Source organism: Ammospiza nelsoni, chromosome 1 (assembly GCF_027579445.1).
Source record: "Ammospiza nelsoni isolate bAmmNel1 chromosome 1, bAmmNel1.pri, whole genome shotgun sequence".
NCBI classification, from domain to species: domain Eukaryota; kingdom Metazoa; phylum Chordata; class Aves; order Passeriformes; family Passerellidae; genus Ammospiza; species Ammospiza nelsoni.
Window position 1 is genome coordinate 66,596,791 of NC_080633.1, and position 22,171 is coordinate 66,618,961.

Sequence of the window (22,171 nt, forward strand, 5' to 3'; positions counted from 1 at the left end):
CATGCATAAATTGCAGCAGTATAACCTTTAGGCACATCTTAAACTCACATTTAACACAACAAACCCAAGTGTCTTCAAAGTACCCAGTGAAGAATTGCAATGCTAAATAAAAAACAGGCTCATCAGTACTGGATGAATGTATGCAAGTTTATCATCTTGCTCCTTATATTGCTACATTGACTCCTGAGCTCTGGAAGACATGGAACAAGCCTGTGTGTCTGACTAAAGTAGGGCGATCTTCCACCATCTATGCTTTCTTCCACTGAATCTCTATCAGGTACTGCAAAATTTGTTTCACTGCAGACTAACTACCTTCTGCCCTTTATCCTCCTTGACTGCTTCAAGTACTCATCTGCATCTCCACAAGCTGGAGGACTTCCATTATAGCTCTTTGTAGGCTGTAAGTGGAGTAAAATGGGAAGGACTACTGAAGAAGTTACTGCCCCAGACATTTAGAGGTGGAAATGGCTCTTTCAAGTATGGAGAAATCTGAAATGCACAGGAACTTGGAAGAAATTAAAAAATAAAAATTTCTTTTTACTATTCTAACAGAAAGAATGTGACAGCTATCCAAAGAACTCTTCAAACTTCACTTGTTTTCAAGACAGTGGGTGATAGCAGTAGGAAGACCTGTGATTTCACACCCTTAGAAGACGTGGAAATATCTGTCAGTTAACACCAAGAAAGGATCCACACAAAATGTAATCACTCTAAAACCTGAAATACAGCCAGTTTTGGAGCAAGAGCAAATCCCAGCCTTCAAAGTTAAAAGATCACCATACAGAAAAAAAAAAAAAAAAAAAAAACAAACCACACCTTCCAAAAATTTGATACCAAAGTTGAGCTGAGGAAGCTTTTCCTGTTTAACACCAGTTTTGATCACATACACCTCCTGCTTTTTTGCTATAAGCAGCTTTTCCTTAAGGCTGTGACCTATAGTTTGTGGGGGTTTACAGAAGAATTTAATGAGAAGGAAAGAAAGGAGTTACTCTCTCTTTTTCTTGCGAAGTGCTGGGCTTAGACCTCCCTTTGGGTCAGACACAGAAATCTGTACTTCAGGCTCCAAGTTACCTCAACAACTCCTGAATTTAGAACGTAATAAAACTCTGTCAAATGATCCTGGAAGAAGATGCCTTGCAGAAGATGTTCACTGGCAGCAGCACAGGAACACCACCATTTGATGATGGAAAACTTCATGTGCCCAGTTCAAGGAAACACAAAGCATTGGCTGTAGGTGGTGAGAATATAGAAATAAATGCTATTCCAGGTGCAGCTAAGGGCCTGCTCTGCCTTAAGGCAGCTGCTTTTGTAGCTGGGGCACAGACAGATACAGCCCTGCAGCACAAGGTATTTACAGCAGCAGGTCACCTCCTGCAGAGGAGCTGGGCTGCTGCTCACCTCTACCCACAAATAGGGATTGCAGCACTTCTGCTCCCCCAGCTGTTCTTCCATGACAGCTCCAGGCACCTCCAAGGCATCATCCACTGCACTTGGGGCCAGGGAACTGGAGCACATCATTCACTGAACATCACCTTGTTCAGAAAAACCAGAAGTTGCCTCCCTGCAGGAAGCTTTAGTGGAGGCTGCCCCACCATGTGCACTGTGCAGAGGAGAGCTTGTTAAGTACCAAGGTGCAAGCACTGGCCCATCAGAGAACCTGTGCTTTCAAGAGGCCAGAGGCCACCCCATGGCATGGCCAAACCAGAAACCAGGCATCAGGCAAGCCAGAGGGGAGGACAGGAGGGTGCATCCCACCACACCTGCAGATGGAGAAACATTCTGCACACCCTGCACATCAGAGGCCAGCCAGCAGCTGAAATGTGCCTTGGCAGGCCACCTGCCAGCACACAGATCCTGCCTTCATGAGCACATGGCCAGGGTGCCCAGTCCTCACTCCCTGGGCTAGAGGGACTCAGCAGCTGACACAAGCAGAGCTACCAAGCTAACAAGGCAGGAACAGAACAAGACTGAGCTTGGGCATGGCCTGGTTTTTGTTGCGGAGTTGGTGTTTTTTTGGTTTGTTTTTTTTTTTTTTTCCTTATTTTAAGTGAAGTTAACTGTAAGCTGTGGACTACAAGTGAAAATGATAATATGGAAACAGATATTTAAAGAAAAAACATCCCAGAAAAAAAAAATCACCTGCTTCATTCTGCATAGCTTCCTTCCCAGAATGGACAATCTCATCTTCAGACTCAAATATCTGTTGGTATGAATTAATCTCATGTGAAAAGGGGTCTTACAAAAAGTAGTCTTTATCTAGTAAAGTCAGCTACTTAACACAAAACTAACAGTTGCTAATTGCCAGCAACAAATCAGTGGATACTAATTGAGTTGATAATTTAGAAGGATCTTAGCTCCTTTAAGGGCAAATGGCAGCCACTATATTATGCTTATTTACTGTCATGTAAGCTTTTCAGCAAACACTACAGACTGTGAATGAATTACAAAACAAAAGTTAACTATATTAACACTTGGGGGAAAAAAGAAAAAAAAAATCTCACACAATTTATGTTTTGACATTAGCTAATAAAAAACCTTGAGGTTTAAAAGTACTTTATTCTTTGTCTTGAACTCCTGTCTACAAAGTCAGTCTAAGATCTGTTTTTTTCAGCACACCTCCAGGTTTTTGTGTAACAATTTGCTCATCCTGTGCAATGTAACAGTTGGAGCCATATATAAGAGCATGTCCATACTGAAAGTTATGTAATTAAATCCCATAGGCTTAATTTTCTACTTCAGAAATTCAGGAAAATTATAACACAAGGAATTAATTAAAAAAATAGCTTTAACCTGCCAGCTTTTAAACCATAAGTTCAAGTATCTCAAAACTTCTTTCCTAAAACACCTAATTTCTCTATGTAGAGTGTCATAAATCCACAGTGGGAAGGCAAATATATAGTAAAGAGACACAGAGCAAATAAAGAAAGCACAAAACACAAATCCCACAAACCTGAATGGTTTTGTCCAGTGTACAATATAGTTAAGAAAAAAAACCCATATTAGAACTTACCATCAGTCTTTCATCTCCCAGGACTTTTCTAAGTACAGCTAATATTTCAAGCTCATCACTGAAAACCAGTTTGAATTTTACTGCTTCTGTTTTGTTAATAGCAGTGGGTATCTTCATAAAAATTTTAACAATCTTTTTTCTATCCTTCTCTGCATAAAAAAAAAAAAAAACAAACAATCAATTACATTTATTTTAGATCAAGACATTTTTCTGTTAATCCCAAGATGTCTGAGTAATTGTTTGGGATTTTAAAAACAGCCTTTTACATCTTGCATGTATATTTCCAGTTACTCTGTTTGCTCATTTCTTTCCCTTTGAGTCTTGGTTATGCTGTTCCCCAGGACACCAACAAATTGACACCTCAAGGTGTCCTGTTTGGGTAGGGAAGGGGGGTTATTGTGCAGAATGGGCCCACACTCTGTCCAACAATCAGAGCTAGTGCAGGATGACCAAAGGACAAGGCAGAGAGGGAAGAGAATAGGCAGGAACACTTTCGTGATGGTGGGATTTCAGGTGTCCTCCGTGTGTCTCATGGACCCCCAGTCAAACAGGATAATGTTGGGAAAAATCTTACCCTTCACACTGTAAGTGCTGACATTTTCTTTTGACAGCCTCACAGAGTCCCACAGAGGTCCCTTTGAAAACCAAAGGCATTGTGTCAGAAGGGCTGAGGGAGTGCCCACTGGCTTAGGCTAACCCAAGGCCACCTGGGCTTTGCTGTTACCTCATCACAATCCACATAGAAAGTCACACTCTGGCTGCCAGCATTGAAGTCAATCCAAAACTCCTCCAGTTTCTCATCCGATGGCTTCTTTGCCTAGGGAGGAAGAGCAGCACTGCTGTTGCCCTAAAAGCCCCATGGCTGCTGTATCAGTCAGTTTTCTTTAGTGAGAGAAAACTGGAAGGCATTACCCTACATAAACATCCATACACCTTGCAGAAACACGAGTTCAGATCATGCTGTGGGGTGAGCCAGCCCACTGCTCACCCAACCACACCCGTGTCAGATGTGCCTCTGCTTCAGCCATGGGAGCAGAAATGCACAAATGCTCCCATGATTGTGCCAGGAAAGAAGCTGTGGAAGCTCTGTTTCTGAGCACTTGAAATAAGCACAAACTGTGGAATCAGCTTCCATCTACATGGGTTTGATTCAATATGACTGTCAGGAATGGTGCCACAGTTTATTCAACAGAAAACCAGTGAAGAAAAGTGCAGGTTCTGCAACTCTTCTCCAGAGGCATCAGGCTAATCTTGTTTTCTGGCAGTCTGGAAACAGCTCTGCCAGGGGACTCAGTGTTGTCCTGTCCACCTGTTTCTTTTTAGAACTCTCTTCTGTCATCACCATGAAGAGAAGCATTGCCTCTATCACTTGGCTGATACAACAGCAAAGTCAGCAGCATTAAGTTGGGAGCTAAGTGACAAACAAGCAAAATTTCCAGCTAGAGCAGCAGGTTACACCCTACACTCCAAGAATTGAGCTCTTCAATGAAAAAGAGGTGGGGGAAAAAAGGCTCAAAAATTTACCACAGAAAGCAACATTTCAGCAGCCATAAAACACTGTAAGGAAGGTGCCAGAGCTTTAAGAGCTATTACCTCATTCATGTCAGCAAAAGCAGATATGCAAGGAAATGAGTAGACCCTGGAAGAGAAGCAGACTTCACATGACACATTCAACATTAGAGTCTGACTTCAATTATTTTATTTTTAATAAGATTGGTTACTAATCTCATTGTTCAAAGAATCATTTCAAATTTTCTAGAGGTAAATTAAGCTTGGATAAGCTGAAGAATATAGTATTTTAGTAGTGGTGTGTTACCTTAATTGATTTTGCTTTCAAAAGAATCACCATAAAAATCCATAAAATTTCCTTCTTAAAAAAAGGCTTAATTTTACATGTGATGTAAAATAATTTTTTAGGTTTAAGCCAACCCTTTTCACAATTCCATTTATTCCCTCTGCAGTGATGATGGCCCCAATTTATTCTGTTGGTTGCCAGCTTACCTTCTTTTATCTCCAAGCCTTTCATTTAGGAGATTAAGAAATTTTCTGCAGTCCTTCAAGACAAATGACACATTATTTTTTTTAAATCAGGCTATTTCTCCTTTGCAAAGTTATTCTATTGTGTAGAATAATATCTGCTGTGTAACCCCTACTGCCCAGTTAAAAGCTTTAAGCTGTGGAACACCAAAGACCACTGGGGAAAAACTCTCAATTTACTACAAAAGGTTAGATTCAACTTAAGACCAGTAAGAACTCAAATATAAACCCTGTAAATTAACTTATTGATGCATTATTTATATTTTTATTTTACTTTTTATAGTATAAAATAACTTAAAAGTAGGAGCTATTTTAACAATGTCTCATTTAATATTTACCACATTAATAAGAAAAAATAAAGGTAAAACATGCCATCCACAAATAACTTTGTGCATTTATAAAATCAGTTTTGTAGGAACATCATGCAAGGACACACTGGCTTAACTCAACCAAAACTAGCCCCTATACACACTTGTCAAGTATGTTGTTTTCAAAATAAGGACCCTCACCGTCTCAAATTCTCGATCCTTGATCTCTTTGAAAGCTTCAGCAAGATACTTATCTTCAAACCAGTGGTGAACAAGGTCATCCCTCCATTTTTTTATTATTAGCCTACAAAGTGCTTCTGAAAGGGCAACCTGAAGGTCATAATCTGCCGGGTAATCATAAGCACAGGATAAAGATCATCCCTCTGGCACATCAGAGAGTTATAGCCCTGCTACTCCTGCCATTTTATACTGCACAGTCACACCCACCCGGCAGCCTCAGGTCCCCCTAGGAGAACAGGGGAGGCTAACAGCCAAGTGTTGGCTCAGGCAGCCTCAGCTCCCCCAGCTCAGTGAGACTGAGATATGGAGCACTGCAAACCACAACACATGAGTGGGAGATGTGCTTGGGAAGGGGATGAGAGCACAGACTCATCACTAACCCACCAGAATTAGGCTACATTCCATATACCATGGTAATACACTAGGAAGTGTTATTATTAGGAGAAAACAAAAAAGACTTCACTCAAGAGGCCATTAACCACGTTAGTTAAATTTTGTCCGTATCATGACAAAGCAATTCAAATTTAATCTTTTTAGGACTAACAGCCAGCATATTCTGTAAACACATACATAAAGCTGACTTAATTACTTTTCTACATAAATCAGTTTAGCCTGCCTGATTAGTCAATATGCATTATTAATATCAACCAGAAAGAGCTAATGCATTGCTTATTTAACTTTTTTTTTAATTTATGTTTTGTTAAAGCACATTTTACTTGCTTCCCTAAAAATCAACTCTTGACAAAAGCCTAAATTATAATTCATCTATAATAAGCATGTAGATGAGGTAAAGCTAGAGAACTTACCACCAACCTCCAGTATAGTTTTTGCAAGGTCTTTCCTGAAACAGCATAATGCCACAAGTTAAAATAGAAATAACTAACTCCTAATGCAGAGAAGAGGGTATTGAGGTACAGAAACAGGAGGGGAAAATCACTTACGTGAGAGAGCACATCTCCTCAGAGAGAGGGAACTTCTTTCTCTCCTCCCGTGGGAGACTGTCAAGTATAGAGTTGAGGGTCCTCAAGGCCTTTCACCCCCACAAGAGAAGGGGTAGAAAATGAAGGGAAATAAATCAATAATATAATTTCACATATTTTTATCTAATTACACAAACTTTTGCACAAATATATCCAATTTTCTCCTCCTAGTAAGAATCTTACCTCCAGGTGCAGAGAGCAGCAAAGATTTGCTTCTGTCACTAGGCGCCCTAGTTCAGGCAAAAATAAATTCACTAGCTCTTTCTTCCCTAGAAAAATAATTTGAAAGGTATAGCTAGAAATGGGTGGTGTCCATACAAAAATAGTTGAAGCAACAACAGTTTGTTTTGTTGAAAGAATAAAAACATCCCAGCTATAAATTCATTTTAAGACAAAGTTTCCAACCATCTAATCCTAGATAGAAAGGGGTAGTGGTAACTTCTATCTAAAAAAAAAATGCTCCAGATAGACTAACTTCTGACCTGAGTAACTATTTAAAGAGGCAGAGAAAGGGGAAGCTAATTACTAACCACTAGAGTATTACACTGTCTTGATAAGGTTTTTAGGGTGAGAGAAGTGGATGAGAATTTTGGTTGATGATCAGAAGGCTGGATTTATTGATATATGATATATAATACATTATAACTACACTGAAAGGAATAAGGATAGAAGTTGCAGAGGCTGCTAAGCTAAGAATAGAATAGAAAAGAATGAATAACAAAGTTCTGTGTCTAGCAGAAAGCAAGGACAAACTCTCCTGTGAGTGGTTAGCAAATCTAAACACACAGAAGACTAATCACTGCTGCACTTGTTGCATTCTACACTAGCTGATAACAATTGTTTACATTCTTCTTCTGGGGCCTCTGCTTCCCAGAAGATGAATAAATCTCAAAAAAAAGATTTCTATGAAAAAATGTCTGCAACACTAGAGAAAACCTGAATATACAGGTTTTGTCAAAGTCAACAGAGTAAACCAATAAAGTATTAACCAGAAGATGCTTGTGCCACTCTGCTCCTACTAGAATAGGGTACAAGGACAAATAAGCACACATTACCTGACCTACAGTGCAATGTTTCATTTTTACCTGGATTGTGAGGCTGGATGTCTGGTCACAGATATTTTCTGAAAGCACCTGCTCCCCCCACCCCTCATAAAACCAGCCACAGCAGAAAATTTTGCTGCTGAAATTAATGAGATAGGCAGACATCCCTCTATTGAATTCAGAAGGATGAAGGAGTTGCCACATTATTCTGTGGAGATGGTTGCCTTCAGCAAGGGAATGATATCTGAAGCCAGAACAAAGATATGTGCAAGAACAGACTATCTAGACTGAACCCCTTTCAGAAGCCACTTACTCTGATCAAGTGAAATGCTTGATGCTGACCATTTAAACAAGATAACAGAAACAGATTTTTTTCAGCATGTACATAGCAAGAAAAGAAAGAGAAACAGACAAACATTTTGGGCTCCAATATAAATGTTAATGAAAATAAACTGAAGAGAAATCAGCTACAGAATTTTTTAAAAATATATTGCAGAGAGGAAGAAGTAGGAAGCTGAAGAGAAAAGAGAAAGGGGATAGAGTTCATGCAGAATTAAGAAATACGCTCCCAAGATTAAGATTCACAATATTGAGGAATGGAAGGAAAAAAAATACTGACCTTCATTACTGCATTTGCAAATGACCTGATGGAAAGAGTAAAAGAAGCCTTCATTGGCACAGCGCCACCCAAGAACAGCAGTACATGAAGTGTCAAGCTGTTAATGCTTGCCTTCCTTACCCCCCAACTTTCAGATGCTAAATAACATAAACCAGTACATACCCACATCAGAATAACCTAAAACACCAGTGCACCCACATCAGAAAAAGCCACCTGATCCAGGTATGTCACATATGGTCACCCTGATCATACAATATGCAGGGAGGGTAAAGGTAGCCAAGCACCCAATTCCCCCAGGGATTTCAGCAGCTCTTGAGAGTGCAGTGCCTACAGGTTCCCTGGAAAACCCACATTATTGTGACATCCTTCTCTTATTTTTATGTGGGCCAATGTGAAAGCATATTTTATGATTATACACTACAGTACTAGATACCACAATGTGTATCTGAAGGATGTTAAAGTCCCTTGAGGAAAATTAAAAATAATGCCATAACACAAAACACTTCATCCTCCACAATGAAAGCATGTGGAAGAAATGTAGCAGGAAGACATAATTCAAAATAAATTCCATTTTTGGGAAAATAAATGGGTATTTTATAATTTCAAAGTGGTTAGTACAGAAAGAAGGAAGCTTGATTTTGCACAAATATCTTTTAGCAGAGCTGCTGAACAGAGCCATAGGTATTGATATGAATTCTGATACACAAAGTGACACAGTTCCAGTAAGCTACAGACAACAAGACTGAGAGAAAACAGCTTGGGGAAAAAATTTAAAAGCATTCTTCCTATTACAAGTGCTACATCACTAGGCCTCTAACACCCTTAAAGTCGTGGATATTTAAAGTTGAAACCTAAATGAGAGTTGTAAGCCAGTTAAATCATTCTTTAGAATTAAATAACCTGTTTCAAATAGATTAGGAACAAATTGCCAGCACCACCTTAGCACACGTTTGCACATGAAGTGTAGCTCAGTGTCAGTAACTTGTGAGTTTTAAAGAGAGCTTTGGCTCACAAGCCTTTATTTACAAAATTCATCAGTATTTCTTGCAAATTTTTCTACAAAAACAAATACTTCAAGTTAGAAAATGAGAAAGTACTTCTCCCAAGTGTGTCAAATCTCAGCCAGATCCCAGCCTGGAGCACACTCCTAGACACTGCCCACCCACTCCCACCTAGGCTGCTTCCCAGGCTCAGCCCGAGGGCACCAGGTCCATGCAATTATTTCTTTTCTAATAGGAAATTGTTTGTGAGCAATAGCTATATTATCCAATAAAGACAACCCTTCTGTCCCCTTAAAAGAACAAACATACCAATGCAGAATCAAAGAAGTCCTCAAGCAGTAACATCAAAAATTTATTCTCATTTGCGTCGATGATGGTCACAAACACTCTTGCTCTTTCAAACCAAGATACCAGGTAAAAGTTAAAAAAAAAAAGAGTTAAAACCTGAGAAGAAGAATTAATCATTCTAAATTATATATGTCTGCAGGAAACCTCACAGAGTTTGTTACTCTTTAAACTTCAGAGTCAAGTACTGTGTCAAAAGCTACATGGCTTTAAGGAGTTCAAATTTCGCTAGGAGGACATGAAGAGTGCCATTTCCCCCTTCCCTCCCTAGCCCTCCTTTTATCCTCCTTTCTTGTCCAAGGCACCCACTTGTGATGCTCAGACACAACACATGCTGCTAGTGGCACCAAAACTACTGTAGACATTTCTAGAGGACATCAACTCACAGCAAAACGCTGTAAAATTTTTTCAAGCTTTTTCAATGTAAATTTTTTTTATACTTTAGGGTTTTAAACATTGCATAACATCACACACAAATGGTGAACTAGAAATATATGTTCCACTGAAAGTCCAGAGATCAGACTGGAAAAAATTTATTAATTTATCTCCATACAGGAATTTTGAGCAACTGTATCCCTGAAAAACATAACTGCAAGGCAGGAATACAACATTTTGGACTGGGGACTCCTCAGTTAGCTCTTGGCTAACAGAGAGCATGTGTTAGCTGTTTCCTAGCACCTGTGTTAGGCCCAGGTGATACTCATCTTCAGCACAATTGCCTTTCTGCTACTACAACTGTTACCAGCTGAAATCAATATAGTGCCAGAAGATAAAACACAATTGCAGACTAAATGCATCAAGTTTGCTACATAACTAGAGAGGGACCTTCATAAAGAATATCTCAGTTTTTAAAAACATAAAAACACAAAGTACTCATCAATTGCATTTTAGCAAAATGTATTTTGCTGGAGCATTTAAAATGCATTTAGAAACTCTAGATCATTTCACTAATGGGACTTATAGAAATTAATGCTCTCCTTCTACTATCACCTTAAAAAAACCCCAAACAACCCAACCCTTTAAATCAGGTAATACATGGAGCCATGAAATTGGCTGCTACACCAAAAGAAATAAGAGAGTAAATTTTTTTTCCCCACTCAGTTCATTATGTGTATTTTTAAAATACATTAAAAATATTTAAAAGTCTATTAAAAATATTTTGTTTCTGTGTGGCCAACAAGCCATCATCTAGTTTTCACTTCCTTGGAGTTCTTTTACTGATGCAAACAACCTTAAATCACATTAGTAAATTGCATGCAGTATATACTCATCTTTGCTACCAGTCCTTGCTCAATAAACAAGCTCTTCCCTTCTTGAAGATCACTTTTAAGGTAGAGCTGAATACATTTCAGCAGCAATGAAACATTCTTGAATTCATTCTTGTCCAGCTCCTACAGAAACACAGAATGCCATGCATCATTAGCCTGCTACCCTGTGAGTTGGCTGTTAGAAGAGTTGAGATTGTTTATGGTACTCACCTTTCTCAGTGCTTTGTCCAGCTGGTTAAAGAGAGAGTCACTGTATTTCTGGGGAAACTCTACTTCCTTCTCTTGAAGCAGTTCGTCTATTTTTTGAAACCCCTTCCCTTTAAAGGCATCAATGAGCAATGATTCGAGCTGTAGAGGGAAGGGAAGAAAACAATTAGTGAGTAAAATAAGCAGGCATTGAAATTGGAGCAACACTAATTATGACTAAATACTTGTAATGCTATTTTAAAAGTTGCAAGTTTCTGTTTATTTGTTTTTTATTGTTTGTTTCTCTACTTTCATTTTACTACTACATCTGAAATAAAACATCAGTCTTAATGTCCAAAAGAGACAGAACCCTTGAAACAGAATAATCATCAAAGATACCGAGTAAGGAAAGAGGCAATTTAGTACAGCCAGTTAGTAAGCCCCCCAACTATTACAATAATTTCTTCCCACTTACTAAAGAAAAGATTAAGAGGACTACTGCACTTCCCACTTTAAATAAAATTACAAAAAGTTCTGGGTTATGCTATATCCATTTAAGAAATGCACCTTTAAATATATATATATACATAAAATAACAATTTGTAAAATAAAGATAAGGATGAATTTAAAAGATCCTTACGTAGTCTCCTGCTCTGTCTGCCATATTGCCACTCACATCTCTATTTCGTTCTTCACTTCTTTCTTCCTATAAAAATAAAAGGAAGAGGAAAAAAACAGAAAAAAAAAAATCTTCTTTCCCCCGTCGCCCCCAAAAAACAAAACCCAACCAACCAAAACAAACCCAAACGACTTTTTCCGCCCCAGAGTTGGAGACCACTTACTCATCCCCTCGTTTCCAAAACGCTGGTTTTCCTTCGTTATTACCTAAGCTGCAAACCCCCCCCCCCCCCCCACATCTCCCAGCCCGAGGTTTCTGGCGGCCGCGGGCAGTCCCGGGGACGTCCCCTCGTGGTGTCCCCTCTCGATGTCCCCTCTCCGCTCACCTGGGCCATGGCGCGGGGGCTGCTTCACTCGCTCCCCGCGGCCGGGACCCGCTGCTGCTGCCGCCACTGGGCACACCGGCGCTCAGGGTGGAGGGTGACCCTCGCCAGCCTTTCCCACAGCTCCGAGCCCTCTCCTTTCCTCAGCAAGCCCTCACTCTATGCCCCAGCAGCGGGGGGAAAAAGGACAAGCAGCCCGGTTCGCAGCCGCCCTAAGAAGCCGCAGCTGTGCGGCTCCCGGGACGGGCCCCTCGCACCCCGGCACCGCAGCACGGACAGAGCCCCGGCCGAGCCGCGGGGTGCAAAGCAGGAGCTCAGAGCCTCCCTGGGGGCTGCTCTCGACCGCGGGATGCCGCAGCCGGCGTGCGCTGCTGCCGGGTGGGCTTTATCGTGCTCAGCTGAGGGCTAGCATCAGTAAACTTTGGACCAGAGAGGATGGAAGCGAATGAGAAAAATAATTACCAACAGGTGGGATCGTTTAAACGGTGATTGCAGCGCTCGGCGTTCAACGGCTCGGTCTCTGGGCTGTTGTGGATTGATTTTTGGTGTGTGAAACAGAAAAAAACCTGTCTCCCTCCTTCCTTCCTTCGCATAATATCCCCCCACTCCAAAAAAAGTCCCAAACAAACAAACCACAAAAACAATAAAAAGAAAAACAAGCTCACGAAACCAAACCAACCAAACAAAAAGTTCCAGACTTCAGACCCCATCGGCCGTTTCTTTCGAAAATAAAAAGGTAACAAAAAACTGTAAATGTTCAATAAGTTAAAATGCGCCTATCAATACAATGGCACCAACACCAACTTTGCATTTTAAACCAGGTGCTATAGAGCACAGGGCGAAGGGGGAACGGGCCAAGTAAGGCCGATTTCGTTTACGTCCAAAGAGCAGGTTATTCAGCATCTTTGCCTCCCTCCGCAGGCTTTACGAGCTGCGGCCAGCCCCGAGCCACGCTCCAAATCCAAGATGAGGAGCGTCCCGGCGGGGCAGAGACGGGTACCCCATTACCCCTCCTCAGCACCCCGGCCACCAGCGGGAGCGAGCGGCAGAGCCCCGCGGATGCCGGGTCAGACTTCCAAATCCAGCTCAAATTTGCCGAGATCGCGGCCCCCAGTGCTGGGGGGTGGATTCGTGCACAACCCCTGCATCCGTCCCCCGTCACGCACCTCCAGGTGAGGGTAGCGAGACCCGCCTGTGGCGTGGAGGGGCAGCGCAGCTCCCGCCGCACCCGGGGCCGCAGTGGGGTTCGGTGATGGTGCTGCTGTTCCGCCCACACCTCGGCGACGCCCCGACGGCATAAAAAAGCGGGAGCCGCCACCCACGGCCGCTGTCGGCCATGAAGCTTACCTGGGACATCAACGACCCCAAACTGCCGCAGGTACCGGGGGCGGGGAGGTATCGATCGGGGAAAGTCTCCGTCCAGATCTAACCCGGAGCTGGGGAACAGCAGAACAAACTTCGCTCTAAGCAAAACTTTGTTTTGCGTCTGCTTTACTTCTCTTTTCATTTTGTGCTGTTTTGTAACCTTTATGAAGTCACTTATAATGAAAGTATGGATTTGATGCACAGCTTTACCTAGCTGGATATGAACTCCTAGAGCAACCCGTGGCTCCATTTGCACAATCTTGTCCCTCCTCCTCCTCATTCAAGAAATGTTGAATTGAAGCTTGAATTGACTGTTTACTAGTATTATCCAAGTTATCTAATTATTTCTTTGGTTTATTGATGCAACACTTTAATGCCAATGAGCACTCCACTTTTGTCCAGTTGTGAGTTCCAAATGCATTTTTTAATTTGCAACTTTTTTCATCTTAGAGTTTATGTAAGTTTACAAAGCCCATGCTGTTATGTCTTCATGAATGTCTTAATGCTGTAAATGCTGGTAGCTCCATTCTGTTTGCTGGGATTACTCCCATATGCAGTACATACGCATGTTAAATATGTACTGCATTATAAATATTTGCAGTTTAAAATCTTCATTCATACATCTGGTAATTACATTTTCATAATGAACTCCTGAAAGATGTGAAATCCCAAACTGAAATGCTTTTTGTTTGTGCCACTATACATATATTGGAAGTATATTTGCAATGGCTAAATTTTTATCTCTTTTTTGGGAAAAGCCTTATTCAAATCATATTAGATGCATTTTAAGAAGGCATTCCACAGCTAAAACTTCCAGTTTCCTGCCTGCAGCTGCATTGTCCCACAACGAGGAAAACTTAATAGCAGTCATGATCAGGGTGGCTTGTGTCCTATCTGAGCACACTGATAGTACACTGGTTAGTAAATTCTGGGAGTAAGGCTGATGTCTTACAGCTGGTAACTTCCCTGTAAAAGGCATATGTATCAGCACACCGTGCTACAATGGGTCATGATGCAAAAGAGGAAAGGATCCTGACTTCCTTTTCAGATACGGAATCTCAGACTACCTTAGCCCTCTTAGAGAGCACTTCTGAACGAGATGTTATTTCAATATATCTTTTTCTGCTGCTTTGCTCGTGATAGAAAAAGCTTTTTCCCTGCTGTAATGTGTCTTACAACAAGGCAAAATATCAGGTTGTAATATACTAATAACATTCTCTTGCTCTCCTCCTTGCTGCCTTGTCCTGCCGCCCCACCTGCTCTGCTGCAGGAGCCCAAGCACTTCGACGCCTTCCAGGAGTGGCCCGATGGCTACGTGCGGCTCATCTACTCGAGCGAGGAGAAGAACGCGCAGCGGCACCTCAGCGGCTGGGCCATGCGCAACACCAACAACCACAACTGCCAGATCCTCAAGAAGTCCTGCCTGGGCGTGGTGCTGTGCGCCCGGAGCTGCGCCCTGCCCGGCGGGGCCAGGCTGCAGCTCCGCCCCGCCATCTGCGACAAGGCTCGGCAGAAGCAACAAAGTGAGAGGCACCCAGAGAGAGCTGCCATGCCCAGGGGACCCCGTTTCCGTCATCCGGGCTTGATTTCCAAGCTGGAGTCACCCTTACTTGCGTGCAGACTAAGGCACAATTGCAATGACTGATTGATTCCAAATTTCATCAATGTCTGTTTGCAAGTATTTAAGGGGCTGTGGATTTAAATCCTTTAAATTATTAGCATATACATCTAGTGGGCAGCTCTAGGTCATACCATTTAGCTATGCTTGGTAGTCTATATTGCGTTTCCTTGCACAATACATGTTAATCTGAATTTTGGAAAAGTCTGATCATGTTGCTCTTGAGCTCTGTTTACTCTCAGGCAGCATCCTTGTCCTTAAACAATCTCTTCAGCAGTTTCTGTCTGTTCACAGAGAAAGCCTGCCCCAACTGTAACTCTGCCCTGGAGTTGATTCCTTGCCGAGGACACAGCGGCTATCCGGTCACAAACTTCTGGAGGCTTGATGGAAAAGCAATATTTTTCCAGGTAGAAAGAAGTTGTATGTATTTATGCACACTACACAAAAAATGAGAGAGAGATTTCAGAGAGATATTTCTTCCTCTCCCCCTCTCTTTTTATGTAACACAGATCATGATGAGCATGACAGAGGTCTAGTCCATGACTGAATTTCTCTTCAGTATGAACATAAGAACAAATAAAACAATAACACTTGGCTATCTCTCTGAAAGCAGTACTTATGGGCTGGCAATATTCAATTTTAACCGCAATAAAACTGATGGGTAAAATTCTCCTCTTTACAGAACACAAATATGAACAAAAAGTTTGTCTTGCACCCTGGTGCATTTGACAACTGGATGTCTCCAATGTTATTTCCAAATACTTATTTGCTATTAAAATAGGAAAAAAAATCCTACTTAATTCACAATGGTTGAAACATAAAAATTCTACTTCATGTGAAACTAGTCTCTGAATTTTGAAGGATTTAAAATCTTGACAGAAAAAAAAATAATCTTAGCTGAAATTTGAAACTTCATCTTGATTTTTCTTTTCTAGCAACATTGGAACAAAAATGAAACAAAAAGTTTCTGTTCCATGAGATTACATTTTCTCCTGGATAATTTTTTCCCCTGACTCACACAGCAGTGAATTCTGTTTTCCAGTCAGTAAATGGAAGAAAACTGGCCATATTCCCAGATTCTCTCCTATATTATTCTTATTCAAATTTTCTCTTACAGACATGCAAAACTGGAAAACCTTACTATCAAAAAAGTTCATAAATCCTTGTTTAGAAGTTAATTCATGCTTGAGAAAGGACTGTTTTAAAAGGAATTTTTAGCTTCCTACTTAGTTTTAGGGACTGTATGTAGCTCTGTTCAGACAAATGAGTAAGGAAATGTAGTGTCCATCACTTCCTCATATGCCAGTGTAACTTTAGTTATGTAGATCTGCATACTCACAGATGTTTCAATAGCAGAGCATCTTCAGATGTTTTTCCAGGATATAATTTTCAGTCCTGTTCAAGAAGTTGTATTGCTTTAGGAGGATGTTTTTTGTCTTGTGGCATGAAACCTCTTTAAAGCCTACTTATACTATACATATATCTATGTTTTTATAAGGCAGAACTGAGATACTGGACTGCAGAAAACCAACCAAACTATGGGGCTTTTTTGTTTTTTCCCCTTGGTTCTAATTATCTACTCCTGGATGTCACAAACTTAGGTAGCACTTTTGCTCCTTTATCCACTCTGCATTTCTCACTGACTTCTCCCTCACTTTTTCCTTCTACCTACATCCAAATCATTATTTATTGTATTTGTTTGTTTTCACAATGAATTTGTCCTTGTTTAGTTTCTCCTTCCTTTTTTCTTGTGTCAAACCACAGACCATGCTGTGAGTACCCCTCCTGCTACTTAGAGCATTTTCTCTAATCTTAACCCGTAACCCGTTCTAGGTACGCGCACCTAATTCTCAGTTAATCCTAATTTAGGCTAAAGGAGTCCATGACCATCCCCGGCCAGAGAGCAAACTGGAGGCAGAGGCAAGAAGAAGTGCAACTAAGAAGCAAATGTCCTCTTATCACCACTCCCAGAAAAAGAGATCTCTAAATTCAGAGGTAAGTCAAAGTCAGTAGTGAAATAAAAAGGTGACATAAATGAAGACTTCTTTTGTCAATTAAAAAGATGTGATAAGCACATACTGGGGATGCCAGGGCAAAACAAAGCTTTACATCATGCTATTAACATGTGCTAATAACAAAACAACATCTGTTAATTTGGGGCTGAAACTAGCAATAGCGCAAGTATTGAGACATATGTGTGTGGACAGTATTGATTCCTGTATCTTAAAGATCTACTTCTCCTTGTCAGACAGGAAGGTACCCTGACAGCAGTGGTTACACCAATAACCTACAGAATTTTCACTGCATGGATGGCCCAGAAAGAGTTGGTATCTTCACAGACACCAATTTTTCAATTCCAGCCCAGTCTTACCCTTCACTGCCGAACACAGACCTCTACAAGGCACCTTATGACTCAGCCAGCTTCCAAGAGGACCAGCTATCACCATACCCTAAATGCCCAAATCCAAGGATCTACATGCCCATGCCATGCAGCTATGAGTTTGGAGTTCCTACCTTTGTAAGCTCAAGCCCTTACCCAACATTTTACAAAGATCTGTCCAGCCCTGCCATTGATGCAGACCCCCTCAGTCTGAACGGGCCTCACTACAACGCTGTGACCAGCCATGACAAGAGCTTTGATAATCCTGGCAGACATTACGGACTGAAACCTGCATGGGGGAAAACCGGCAGCGGAGACCGGAGTGACTACGGGCAGATGGCAACAAGTGCTCCCCACGCTTACTGCAGTGGGGACTGTGCCTGCAGGTACAGCCCCAGCCCCGCTCCCATGGCCCCGCCGCTGCAGACCGTCATCACCACCACCACCAAGGTGTCCTACCAGGCCTACAAACCACCCGCGCTGAAGTACAGCGACAACCTCTGCGACGTGAAAAACATCCAGAGCTACACCCACGTGGCAGAAAACATCTCCTCAGGTGCTGTCTATTCAGGGATGAAGATTCAGGAAGACTTTGGGATGATACAGTCAGCGTTGCTCTACCAGCACGACTCCATCCCCACAAAATCCAAACCAGCTGAGGGCATGGAGAGCTATCGGTATGGGTTCCCTCTGGGGAGCAGCTTTGCTGAGCATGAAGGCCAGGCCCTAAGGTTTGAGAGTGCTGAGTATTGACTAAATGGTGCCTAAATGGCAAATACCTGCAGATGGGAGAACAGATTGTTGTGCTGACCATGTTGAGTGCTAAGCCAAGTGGTTTGGGATTTGAGGAGAAGTAAGGAAGCAAAACATCAAGAGGGCTTTTTCCCAAAGGCCCCTTTCTGGAGCTGTGTGCTGAGTGAATTATATTTTGCATCTAATTTCAAAGAAACCCCACACAGTCTCTAAAACGGCACAAGGAACTGAGCCCAAAACACACCTCGGAGAAGGTAATATGGAGGCACAGCTCCTCTGGAAGTTAACAGCCTCCTCTGACAGCAAGTGCATTCCACTTAGAGCTACAACTCCTGCCTCAAGCTGTGAGAGAAAATGCCACATCTGTAAGAAAGAAAAGACTAATCAAGTAATGGAAAAAAATTAAGGAAGGTGGCTATAGATTACAGTCAACGGAATGAAATGGCAGGGAAAGAAAGAAACAACATAAATGTGAAAGCAAGACGATTTGCAGAATAATTCACCTGAACGGTTCATTCAACTGCCATGATCCTTTTGATGAATGGAAAGATCAACTACGTTTCTCTGAAACGAGAAATGAAAAACCTGAAACCTGAGAAATTAAATTTGCTAAATTCATGTTGCTTTTTGATCCCCTGTATCAAGAGTAGAGACTACCCAGCCTTTCTGTGTAAGAAGGACAACCCAGCACAGCCACACCAGGAACAGATGCCCTGTAACACTCAGCCTGGAGGCAGGAAGGCTCAGGTGACCCCCACCAAGCCTGCTCAGCATCACATGGCTGCCAGAGTTAACTTATGTGGTCCTGAAAACCAGATTTACAGTGAAACTGGTTTTTGCTTAAAGGGGCCTGGAAAGCTGGTCAGGCCAATTGGTTACTGGTGCAGAATTCTCTTGACCCATGAATACAACTGGTCTTGTCTAGGAATGCAACATCCCAGCTGCTTAGTACAGGTCAGTGTTGAATAAACCTTTCCTGGCTGCCTCTCTGCACTCCATTTCCATCAGGTCTTTCTCCCTCTCCCAAAGGACTTTTCTCTCTGTAAACATAGCTCCCCATGACAGCACTGCTTTGAAAATTAAGCAACCAGCCAACAGAAAGGTTACAAAACAAAATCTCCAAACTGAGCTAATCAATTAAATTGTAAAGAAATGCATTCCCAAATTCATCCCTAAAACAACTGATTCTTCTTTAATCTGGAAAGAAGAAAAACCAGAGCAGTGCTGGTTTAAAACTAAAGATATTTTGAAAGCTGCCTAGTCCCGGGGAATAGAACCCTCACCCATAATGTGTGTGCCAAGCAAGGGAGCTACGTAGACACAGAATTGATCAGGGTAAAAAAAAATTCTTTAGGTATTATTGTTATTGAGTTACAAAGTATCTTTAACTTTTTGAACAGTTTTTTTTTTACCTCTGTCTTATGTATACTTTTGCTGTGTTTTCAGAAGCAGCATAGTACTGTAGTCTTTGAATAAATGAAATCACAGTTCAAAGCGAGGCACCATGTAAAGTAATGTGAGCAGCTGGCTAGTTAGAATTATAAGGTTCTATGCACTGAAGCTATCATTAAATTAGTAAGCAAATTGTATTTTCAAAGAACAGTTAAACAGTTCTTTAAAAATAGTTATTTCTGATGTATTTCTGATATTTTCTTTCTTTTTATATTTTAATGGAAACCATGTTTTTATAAATGTGTTCAGTCTGAGATGTGAAACTGAGCCCCATAGGAATTTAGTTAATAGCATCCTGTTTCAGCAGTGGGTTGTTCAGCATTTTAAAAATTCAAGCCAGACAAAGATGGAATTCACAAAAAGACTAAATTAATTCACCTGCAGCAAGCTTACCTTGTCTTTTAACTCTAGTGTACTTTCTGTATATCTCCCTTAGCTTTTGTTAAACTCTTAGGGTAATTCTTCTACCAAGTATTTTAAATTACTGATAAGAAGAGATTCAGGTGAAAAACATCAATTTGATAATTAGCCCACCTACTTAAAAACCTTTACAAAAGAAAAAAAAAGGTGGTTTGTGAGTTATTACCCAGAAAGACTGATGCAAAATTTTAGAGTTTATGAGTATATAACACTATGCCTGTTTACAGAACTGGGTTTTCTCAGCTGTATGCTAAATCATATCGAGGCATTTGATGTGTAGAATAATAATCAAGGCTTACAGTCCTGTAAGTTTAAAAGGGGGGAAAAGTATAAGAGGGGAATAAGGCAAAACAAAATGACTAAAAAAGCTGGAAAGATTCCCTGCAGATTGGAAAATCAAGGAAAATATTAAAGCTGTAAATTGCTCTATTTTATAGTGATTTTAGAGGAGTTAGCCAACCACAAGTCAAGCACAAGTTATTAAAATACTACTAGCTATTAAAACAGACAAGCTGTGGGGGTTGCATGCTGCTTACATTACTGGTATTAAAATTGTCATTGTAGTTGTATGCTTAAATTGTTATGCTATCCAATTAAACATAGCTTTTAAAGCAGAACTTTGTACACCAGTAAAGAAAATGCAGCCAATTGTGTTCAGATGTTACTTGTAGAGTGTGGATTTATTTTATAATAAACATGACAGCTGTTTAAGCACAGTGGAAAGCTATGGTGGTGATCACCTTGCTGCATCATCTGAGAAGTACAACAAATAAAACTGCTCTAAAGGTTATTGCATTCTTTCTTCACCTGGATTCCTCTCATATACAAGTGTCTGGGATGAGATTAGCTGTATGTTACCTTTTACAGATAAAAAAAATCAGATGGAAAAAGTCTAGAGCTGTAGACAGTTTTTCTCTTCAAAATATATAAATGTAAAGGCAATAGGAGCTTCTGTAAAAAGACAGAGGAAAAAAAAAAGCTAAAATTGAAAGCCTCATTGTAGGTTTATACAGCTGCAGCATTGACTTTAAAAGCATGTTCCTCAGGCAAAGCAGCATCCTGAAACAAGATGGTCCCTGAGTGAGCACCTCCTTTTCCATTAATCATCCCTTTCAAGTGCCGTTTCTGGTCCTGCATTGAGCACCTGAGAGGAGCCCTTCACCAGCCTGTACCCTCTACTCTGACAGGCATCTTTGTCTAACAAACTCCAGTTGTAATGGCACAGTCACAGAGGGAGCGGAGGAGAAGATGCTTTCAAATCTCAGCCTCCTGTGGCTCTGGCTTCAAATGGGTTACAAGGGCCCTACTGAGGTAAAGCACCACCTGTCCCCATGCTGAGGATGCCCTTTGTACCAAAACAGCACCCACACAATGGCAGATGTTAAAAGCCCAAGTGTTTAATGGATGCCTCCAGAGACACAGGCCCTGTGACAATGTTTTTCACTCCTGTACCCATGAAATGCAAGCCTGTGCCACACACCTGATGGATGCAAATACCTGTGGGCATCACTGCATGGTCACACCTCATGGAGGGCAGACAGAGCCTGGCAAACTGTCCTGCTCCATGACCACCTGTATCCACCCAGTCCTGCTAAAGAACTCCTGTGAGAGTCTGAGCAATCTGCTTGGCCCTTGCTCCTCTCCTGGAACCAGGTTATCTCTGGGCTTTCCAAATGTGCTAAATGCTGCAAACAAGGCAGGGAGGAACTTGGCTGTTTTGGGCTTATTGAGCCTGAAGTAGTTGATCTCTTCATTTGGGGTATAAACTATCACCTCTGCCTTTGCAGAGACAAGCTTTTCCTGAGTTCCATGAGTGCAAACCAGCAGTGTAACAGAGTTGAATATGATTTGAGACTTCTTCCTTCCTGAGGATTTTCTGGGATTTCTTCCAGATTGCTGGGGTTTTTCTTAGTATCTTTTTGGGGGAAAGCTGTCTAAAACAATGGAGACAGCTTTCGCCAAAGTAGAGCACGTTTCCTGGGACATCACTTACCAGGATGCACAGTGCAGCTCTAGGGATGCATTTAGGAAAATTCATGACATTCCCACCCTTATCAGTAGAAGCCACATGCAGACAAAAAGGTGAGAACTGAGGCATTTAGTGCTGGAGTAGTTCCTCCAAAAACACAGAGTGAAAAATTCCAT

At 41.4% G+C, this 22,171-nt stretch overlaps 2 protein-coding genes across 6 annotated transcripts in view; one reads left to right on the forward strand and one right to left on the reverse strand.

Annotated features, from left to right (window-relative positions):
• The window catches only part of SYCP2L (synaptonemal complex protein 2 like), a 29,357-nt gene extending 16,106 nt beyond the window's left edge, over positions 1–13,251 (reverse strand). For 2 of the 5 annotated variants that reach the window (XM_059477365.1, XM_059477356.1), the window contains exons 1-17: positions 12,501–12,541; positions 12,042–12,197; positions 11,678–11,743; positions 11,062–11,199; positions 10,855–10,974; positions 9,548–9,652; positions 8,238–8,262; positions 6,759–6,844; positions 6,537–6,625; positions 6,402–6,436; positions 5,557–5,699; positions 5,012–5,064; positions 4,604–4,649; positions 3,735–3,827; positions 3,585–3,645; positions 3,011–3,159; positions 2,140–2,200 (exon numbers count right to left, since the gene is read on the reverse strand). In XM_059477365.1, the coding sequence (XP_059333348.1) occupies positions 2,140–2,200; positions 3,011–3,159; positions 3,585–3,645; positions 3,735–3,827; positions 4,604–4,649; positions 5,012–5,064; positions 5,557–5,699; positions 6,402–6,436; positions 6,537–6,625; positions 6,759–6,844; positions 8,238–8,262; positions 9,548–9,652; positions 10,855–10,974; positions 11,062–11,199; positions 11,678–11,743; positions 12,042–12,050 (1,279 nt within the window). In that variant the 5' untranslated portion in view covers positions 12,051–12,197; positions 12,501–12,541. Of the gene's footprint in view, positions 1–2,139; positions 2,201–3,010; positions 3,160–3,584; positions 3,646–3,734; positions 3,828–4,603; positions 4,650–5,011; positions 5,065–5,556; positions 5,700–6,401; positions 6,437–6,536; positions 6,626–6,758; positions 6,845–8,237; positions 8,263–9,547; positions 9,653–10,854; positions 10,975–11,061; positions 11,200–11,677; positions 11,744–12,041; positions 12,198–12,500; positions 12,564–12,842; positions 12,924–13,204 lie in introns of those variants that run through there. The other 3 variants (XM_059477381.1, XM_059477389.1, XM_059477374.1) reach the window with 3 other exon arrangements.
• Positions 13,252–13,355: 104 nt separating this feature from the next.
• Positions 13,356–20,753, forward strand: GCM2 (glial cells missing transcription factor 2). Its single transcript, XM_059478313.1, has 5 exons — positions 13,356–13,416; positions 14,674–14,926; positions 15,316–15,428; positions 16,891–17,016; positions 17,270–20,753. Exons 1-5 carry the CDS (start codon positions 13,375–13,377, stop codon positions 18,152–18,154), a joined length of 1,419 nt encoding a protein of 472 aa, XP_059334296.1. The 5' UTR covers positions 13,356–13,374; the 3' UTR covers positions 18,155–20,753.
• The last annotated feature ends 1,418 nt before the right edge of the window (positions 20,754–22,171 follow it).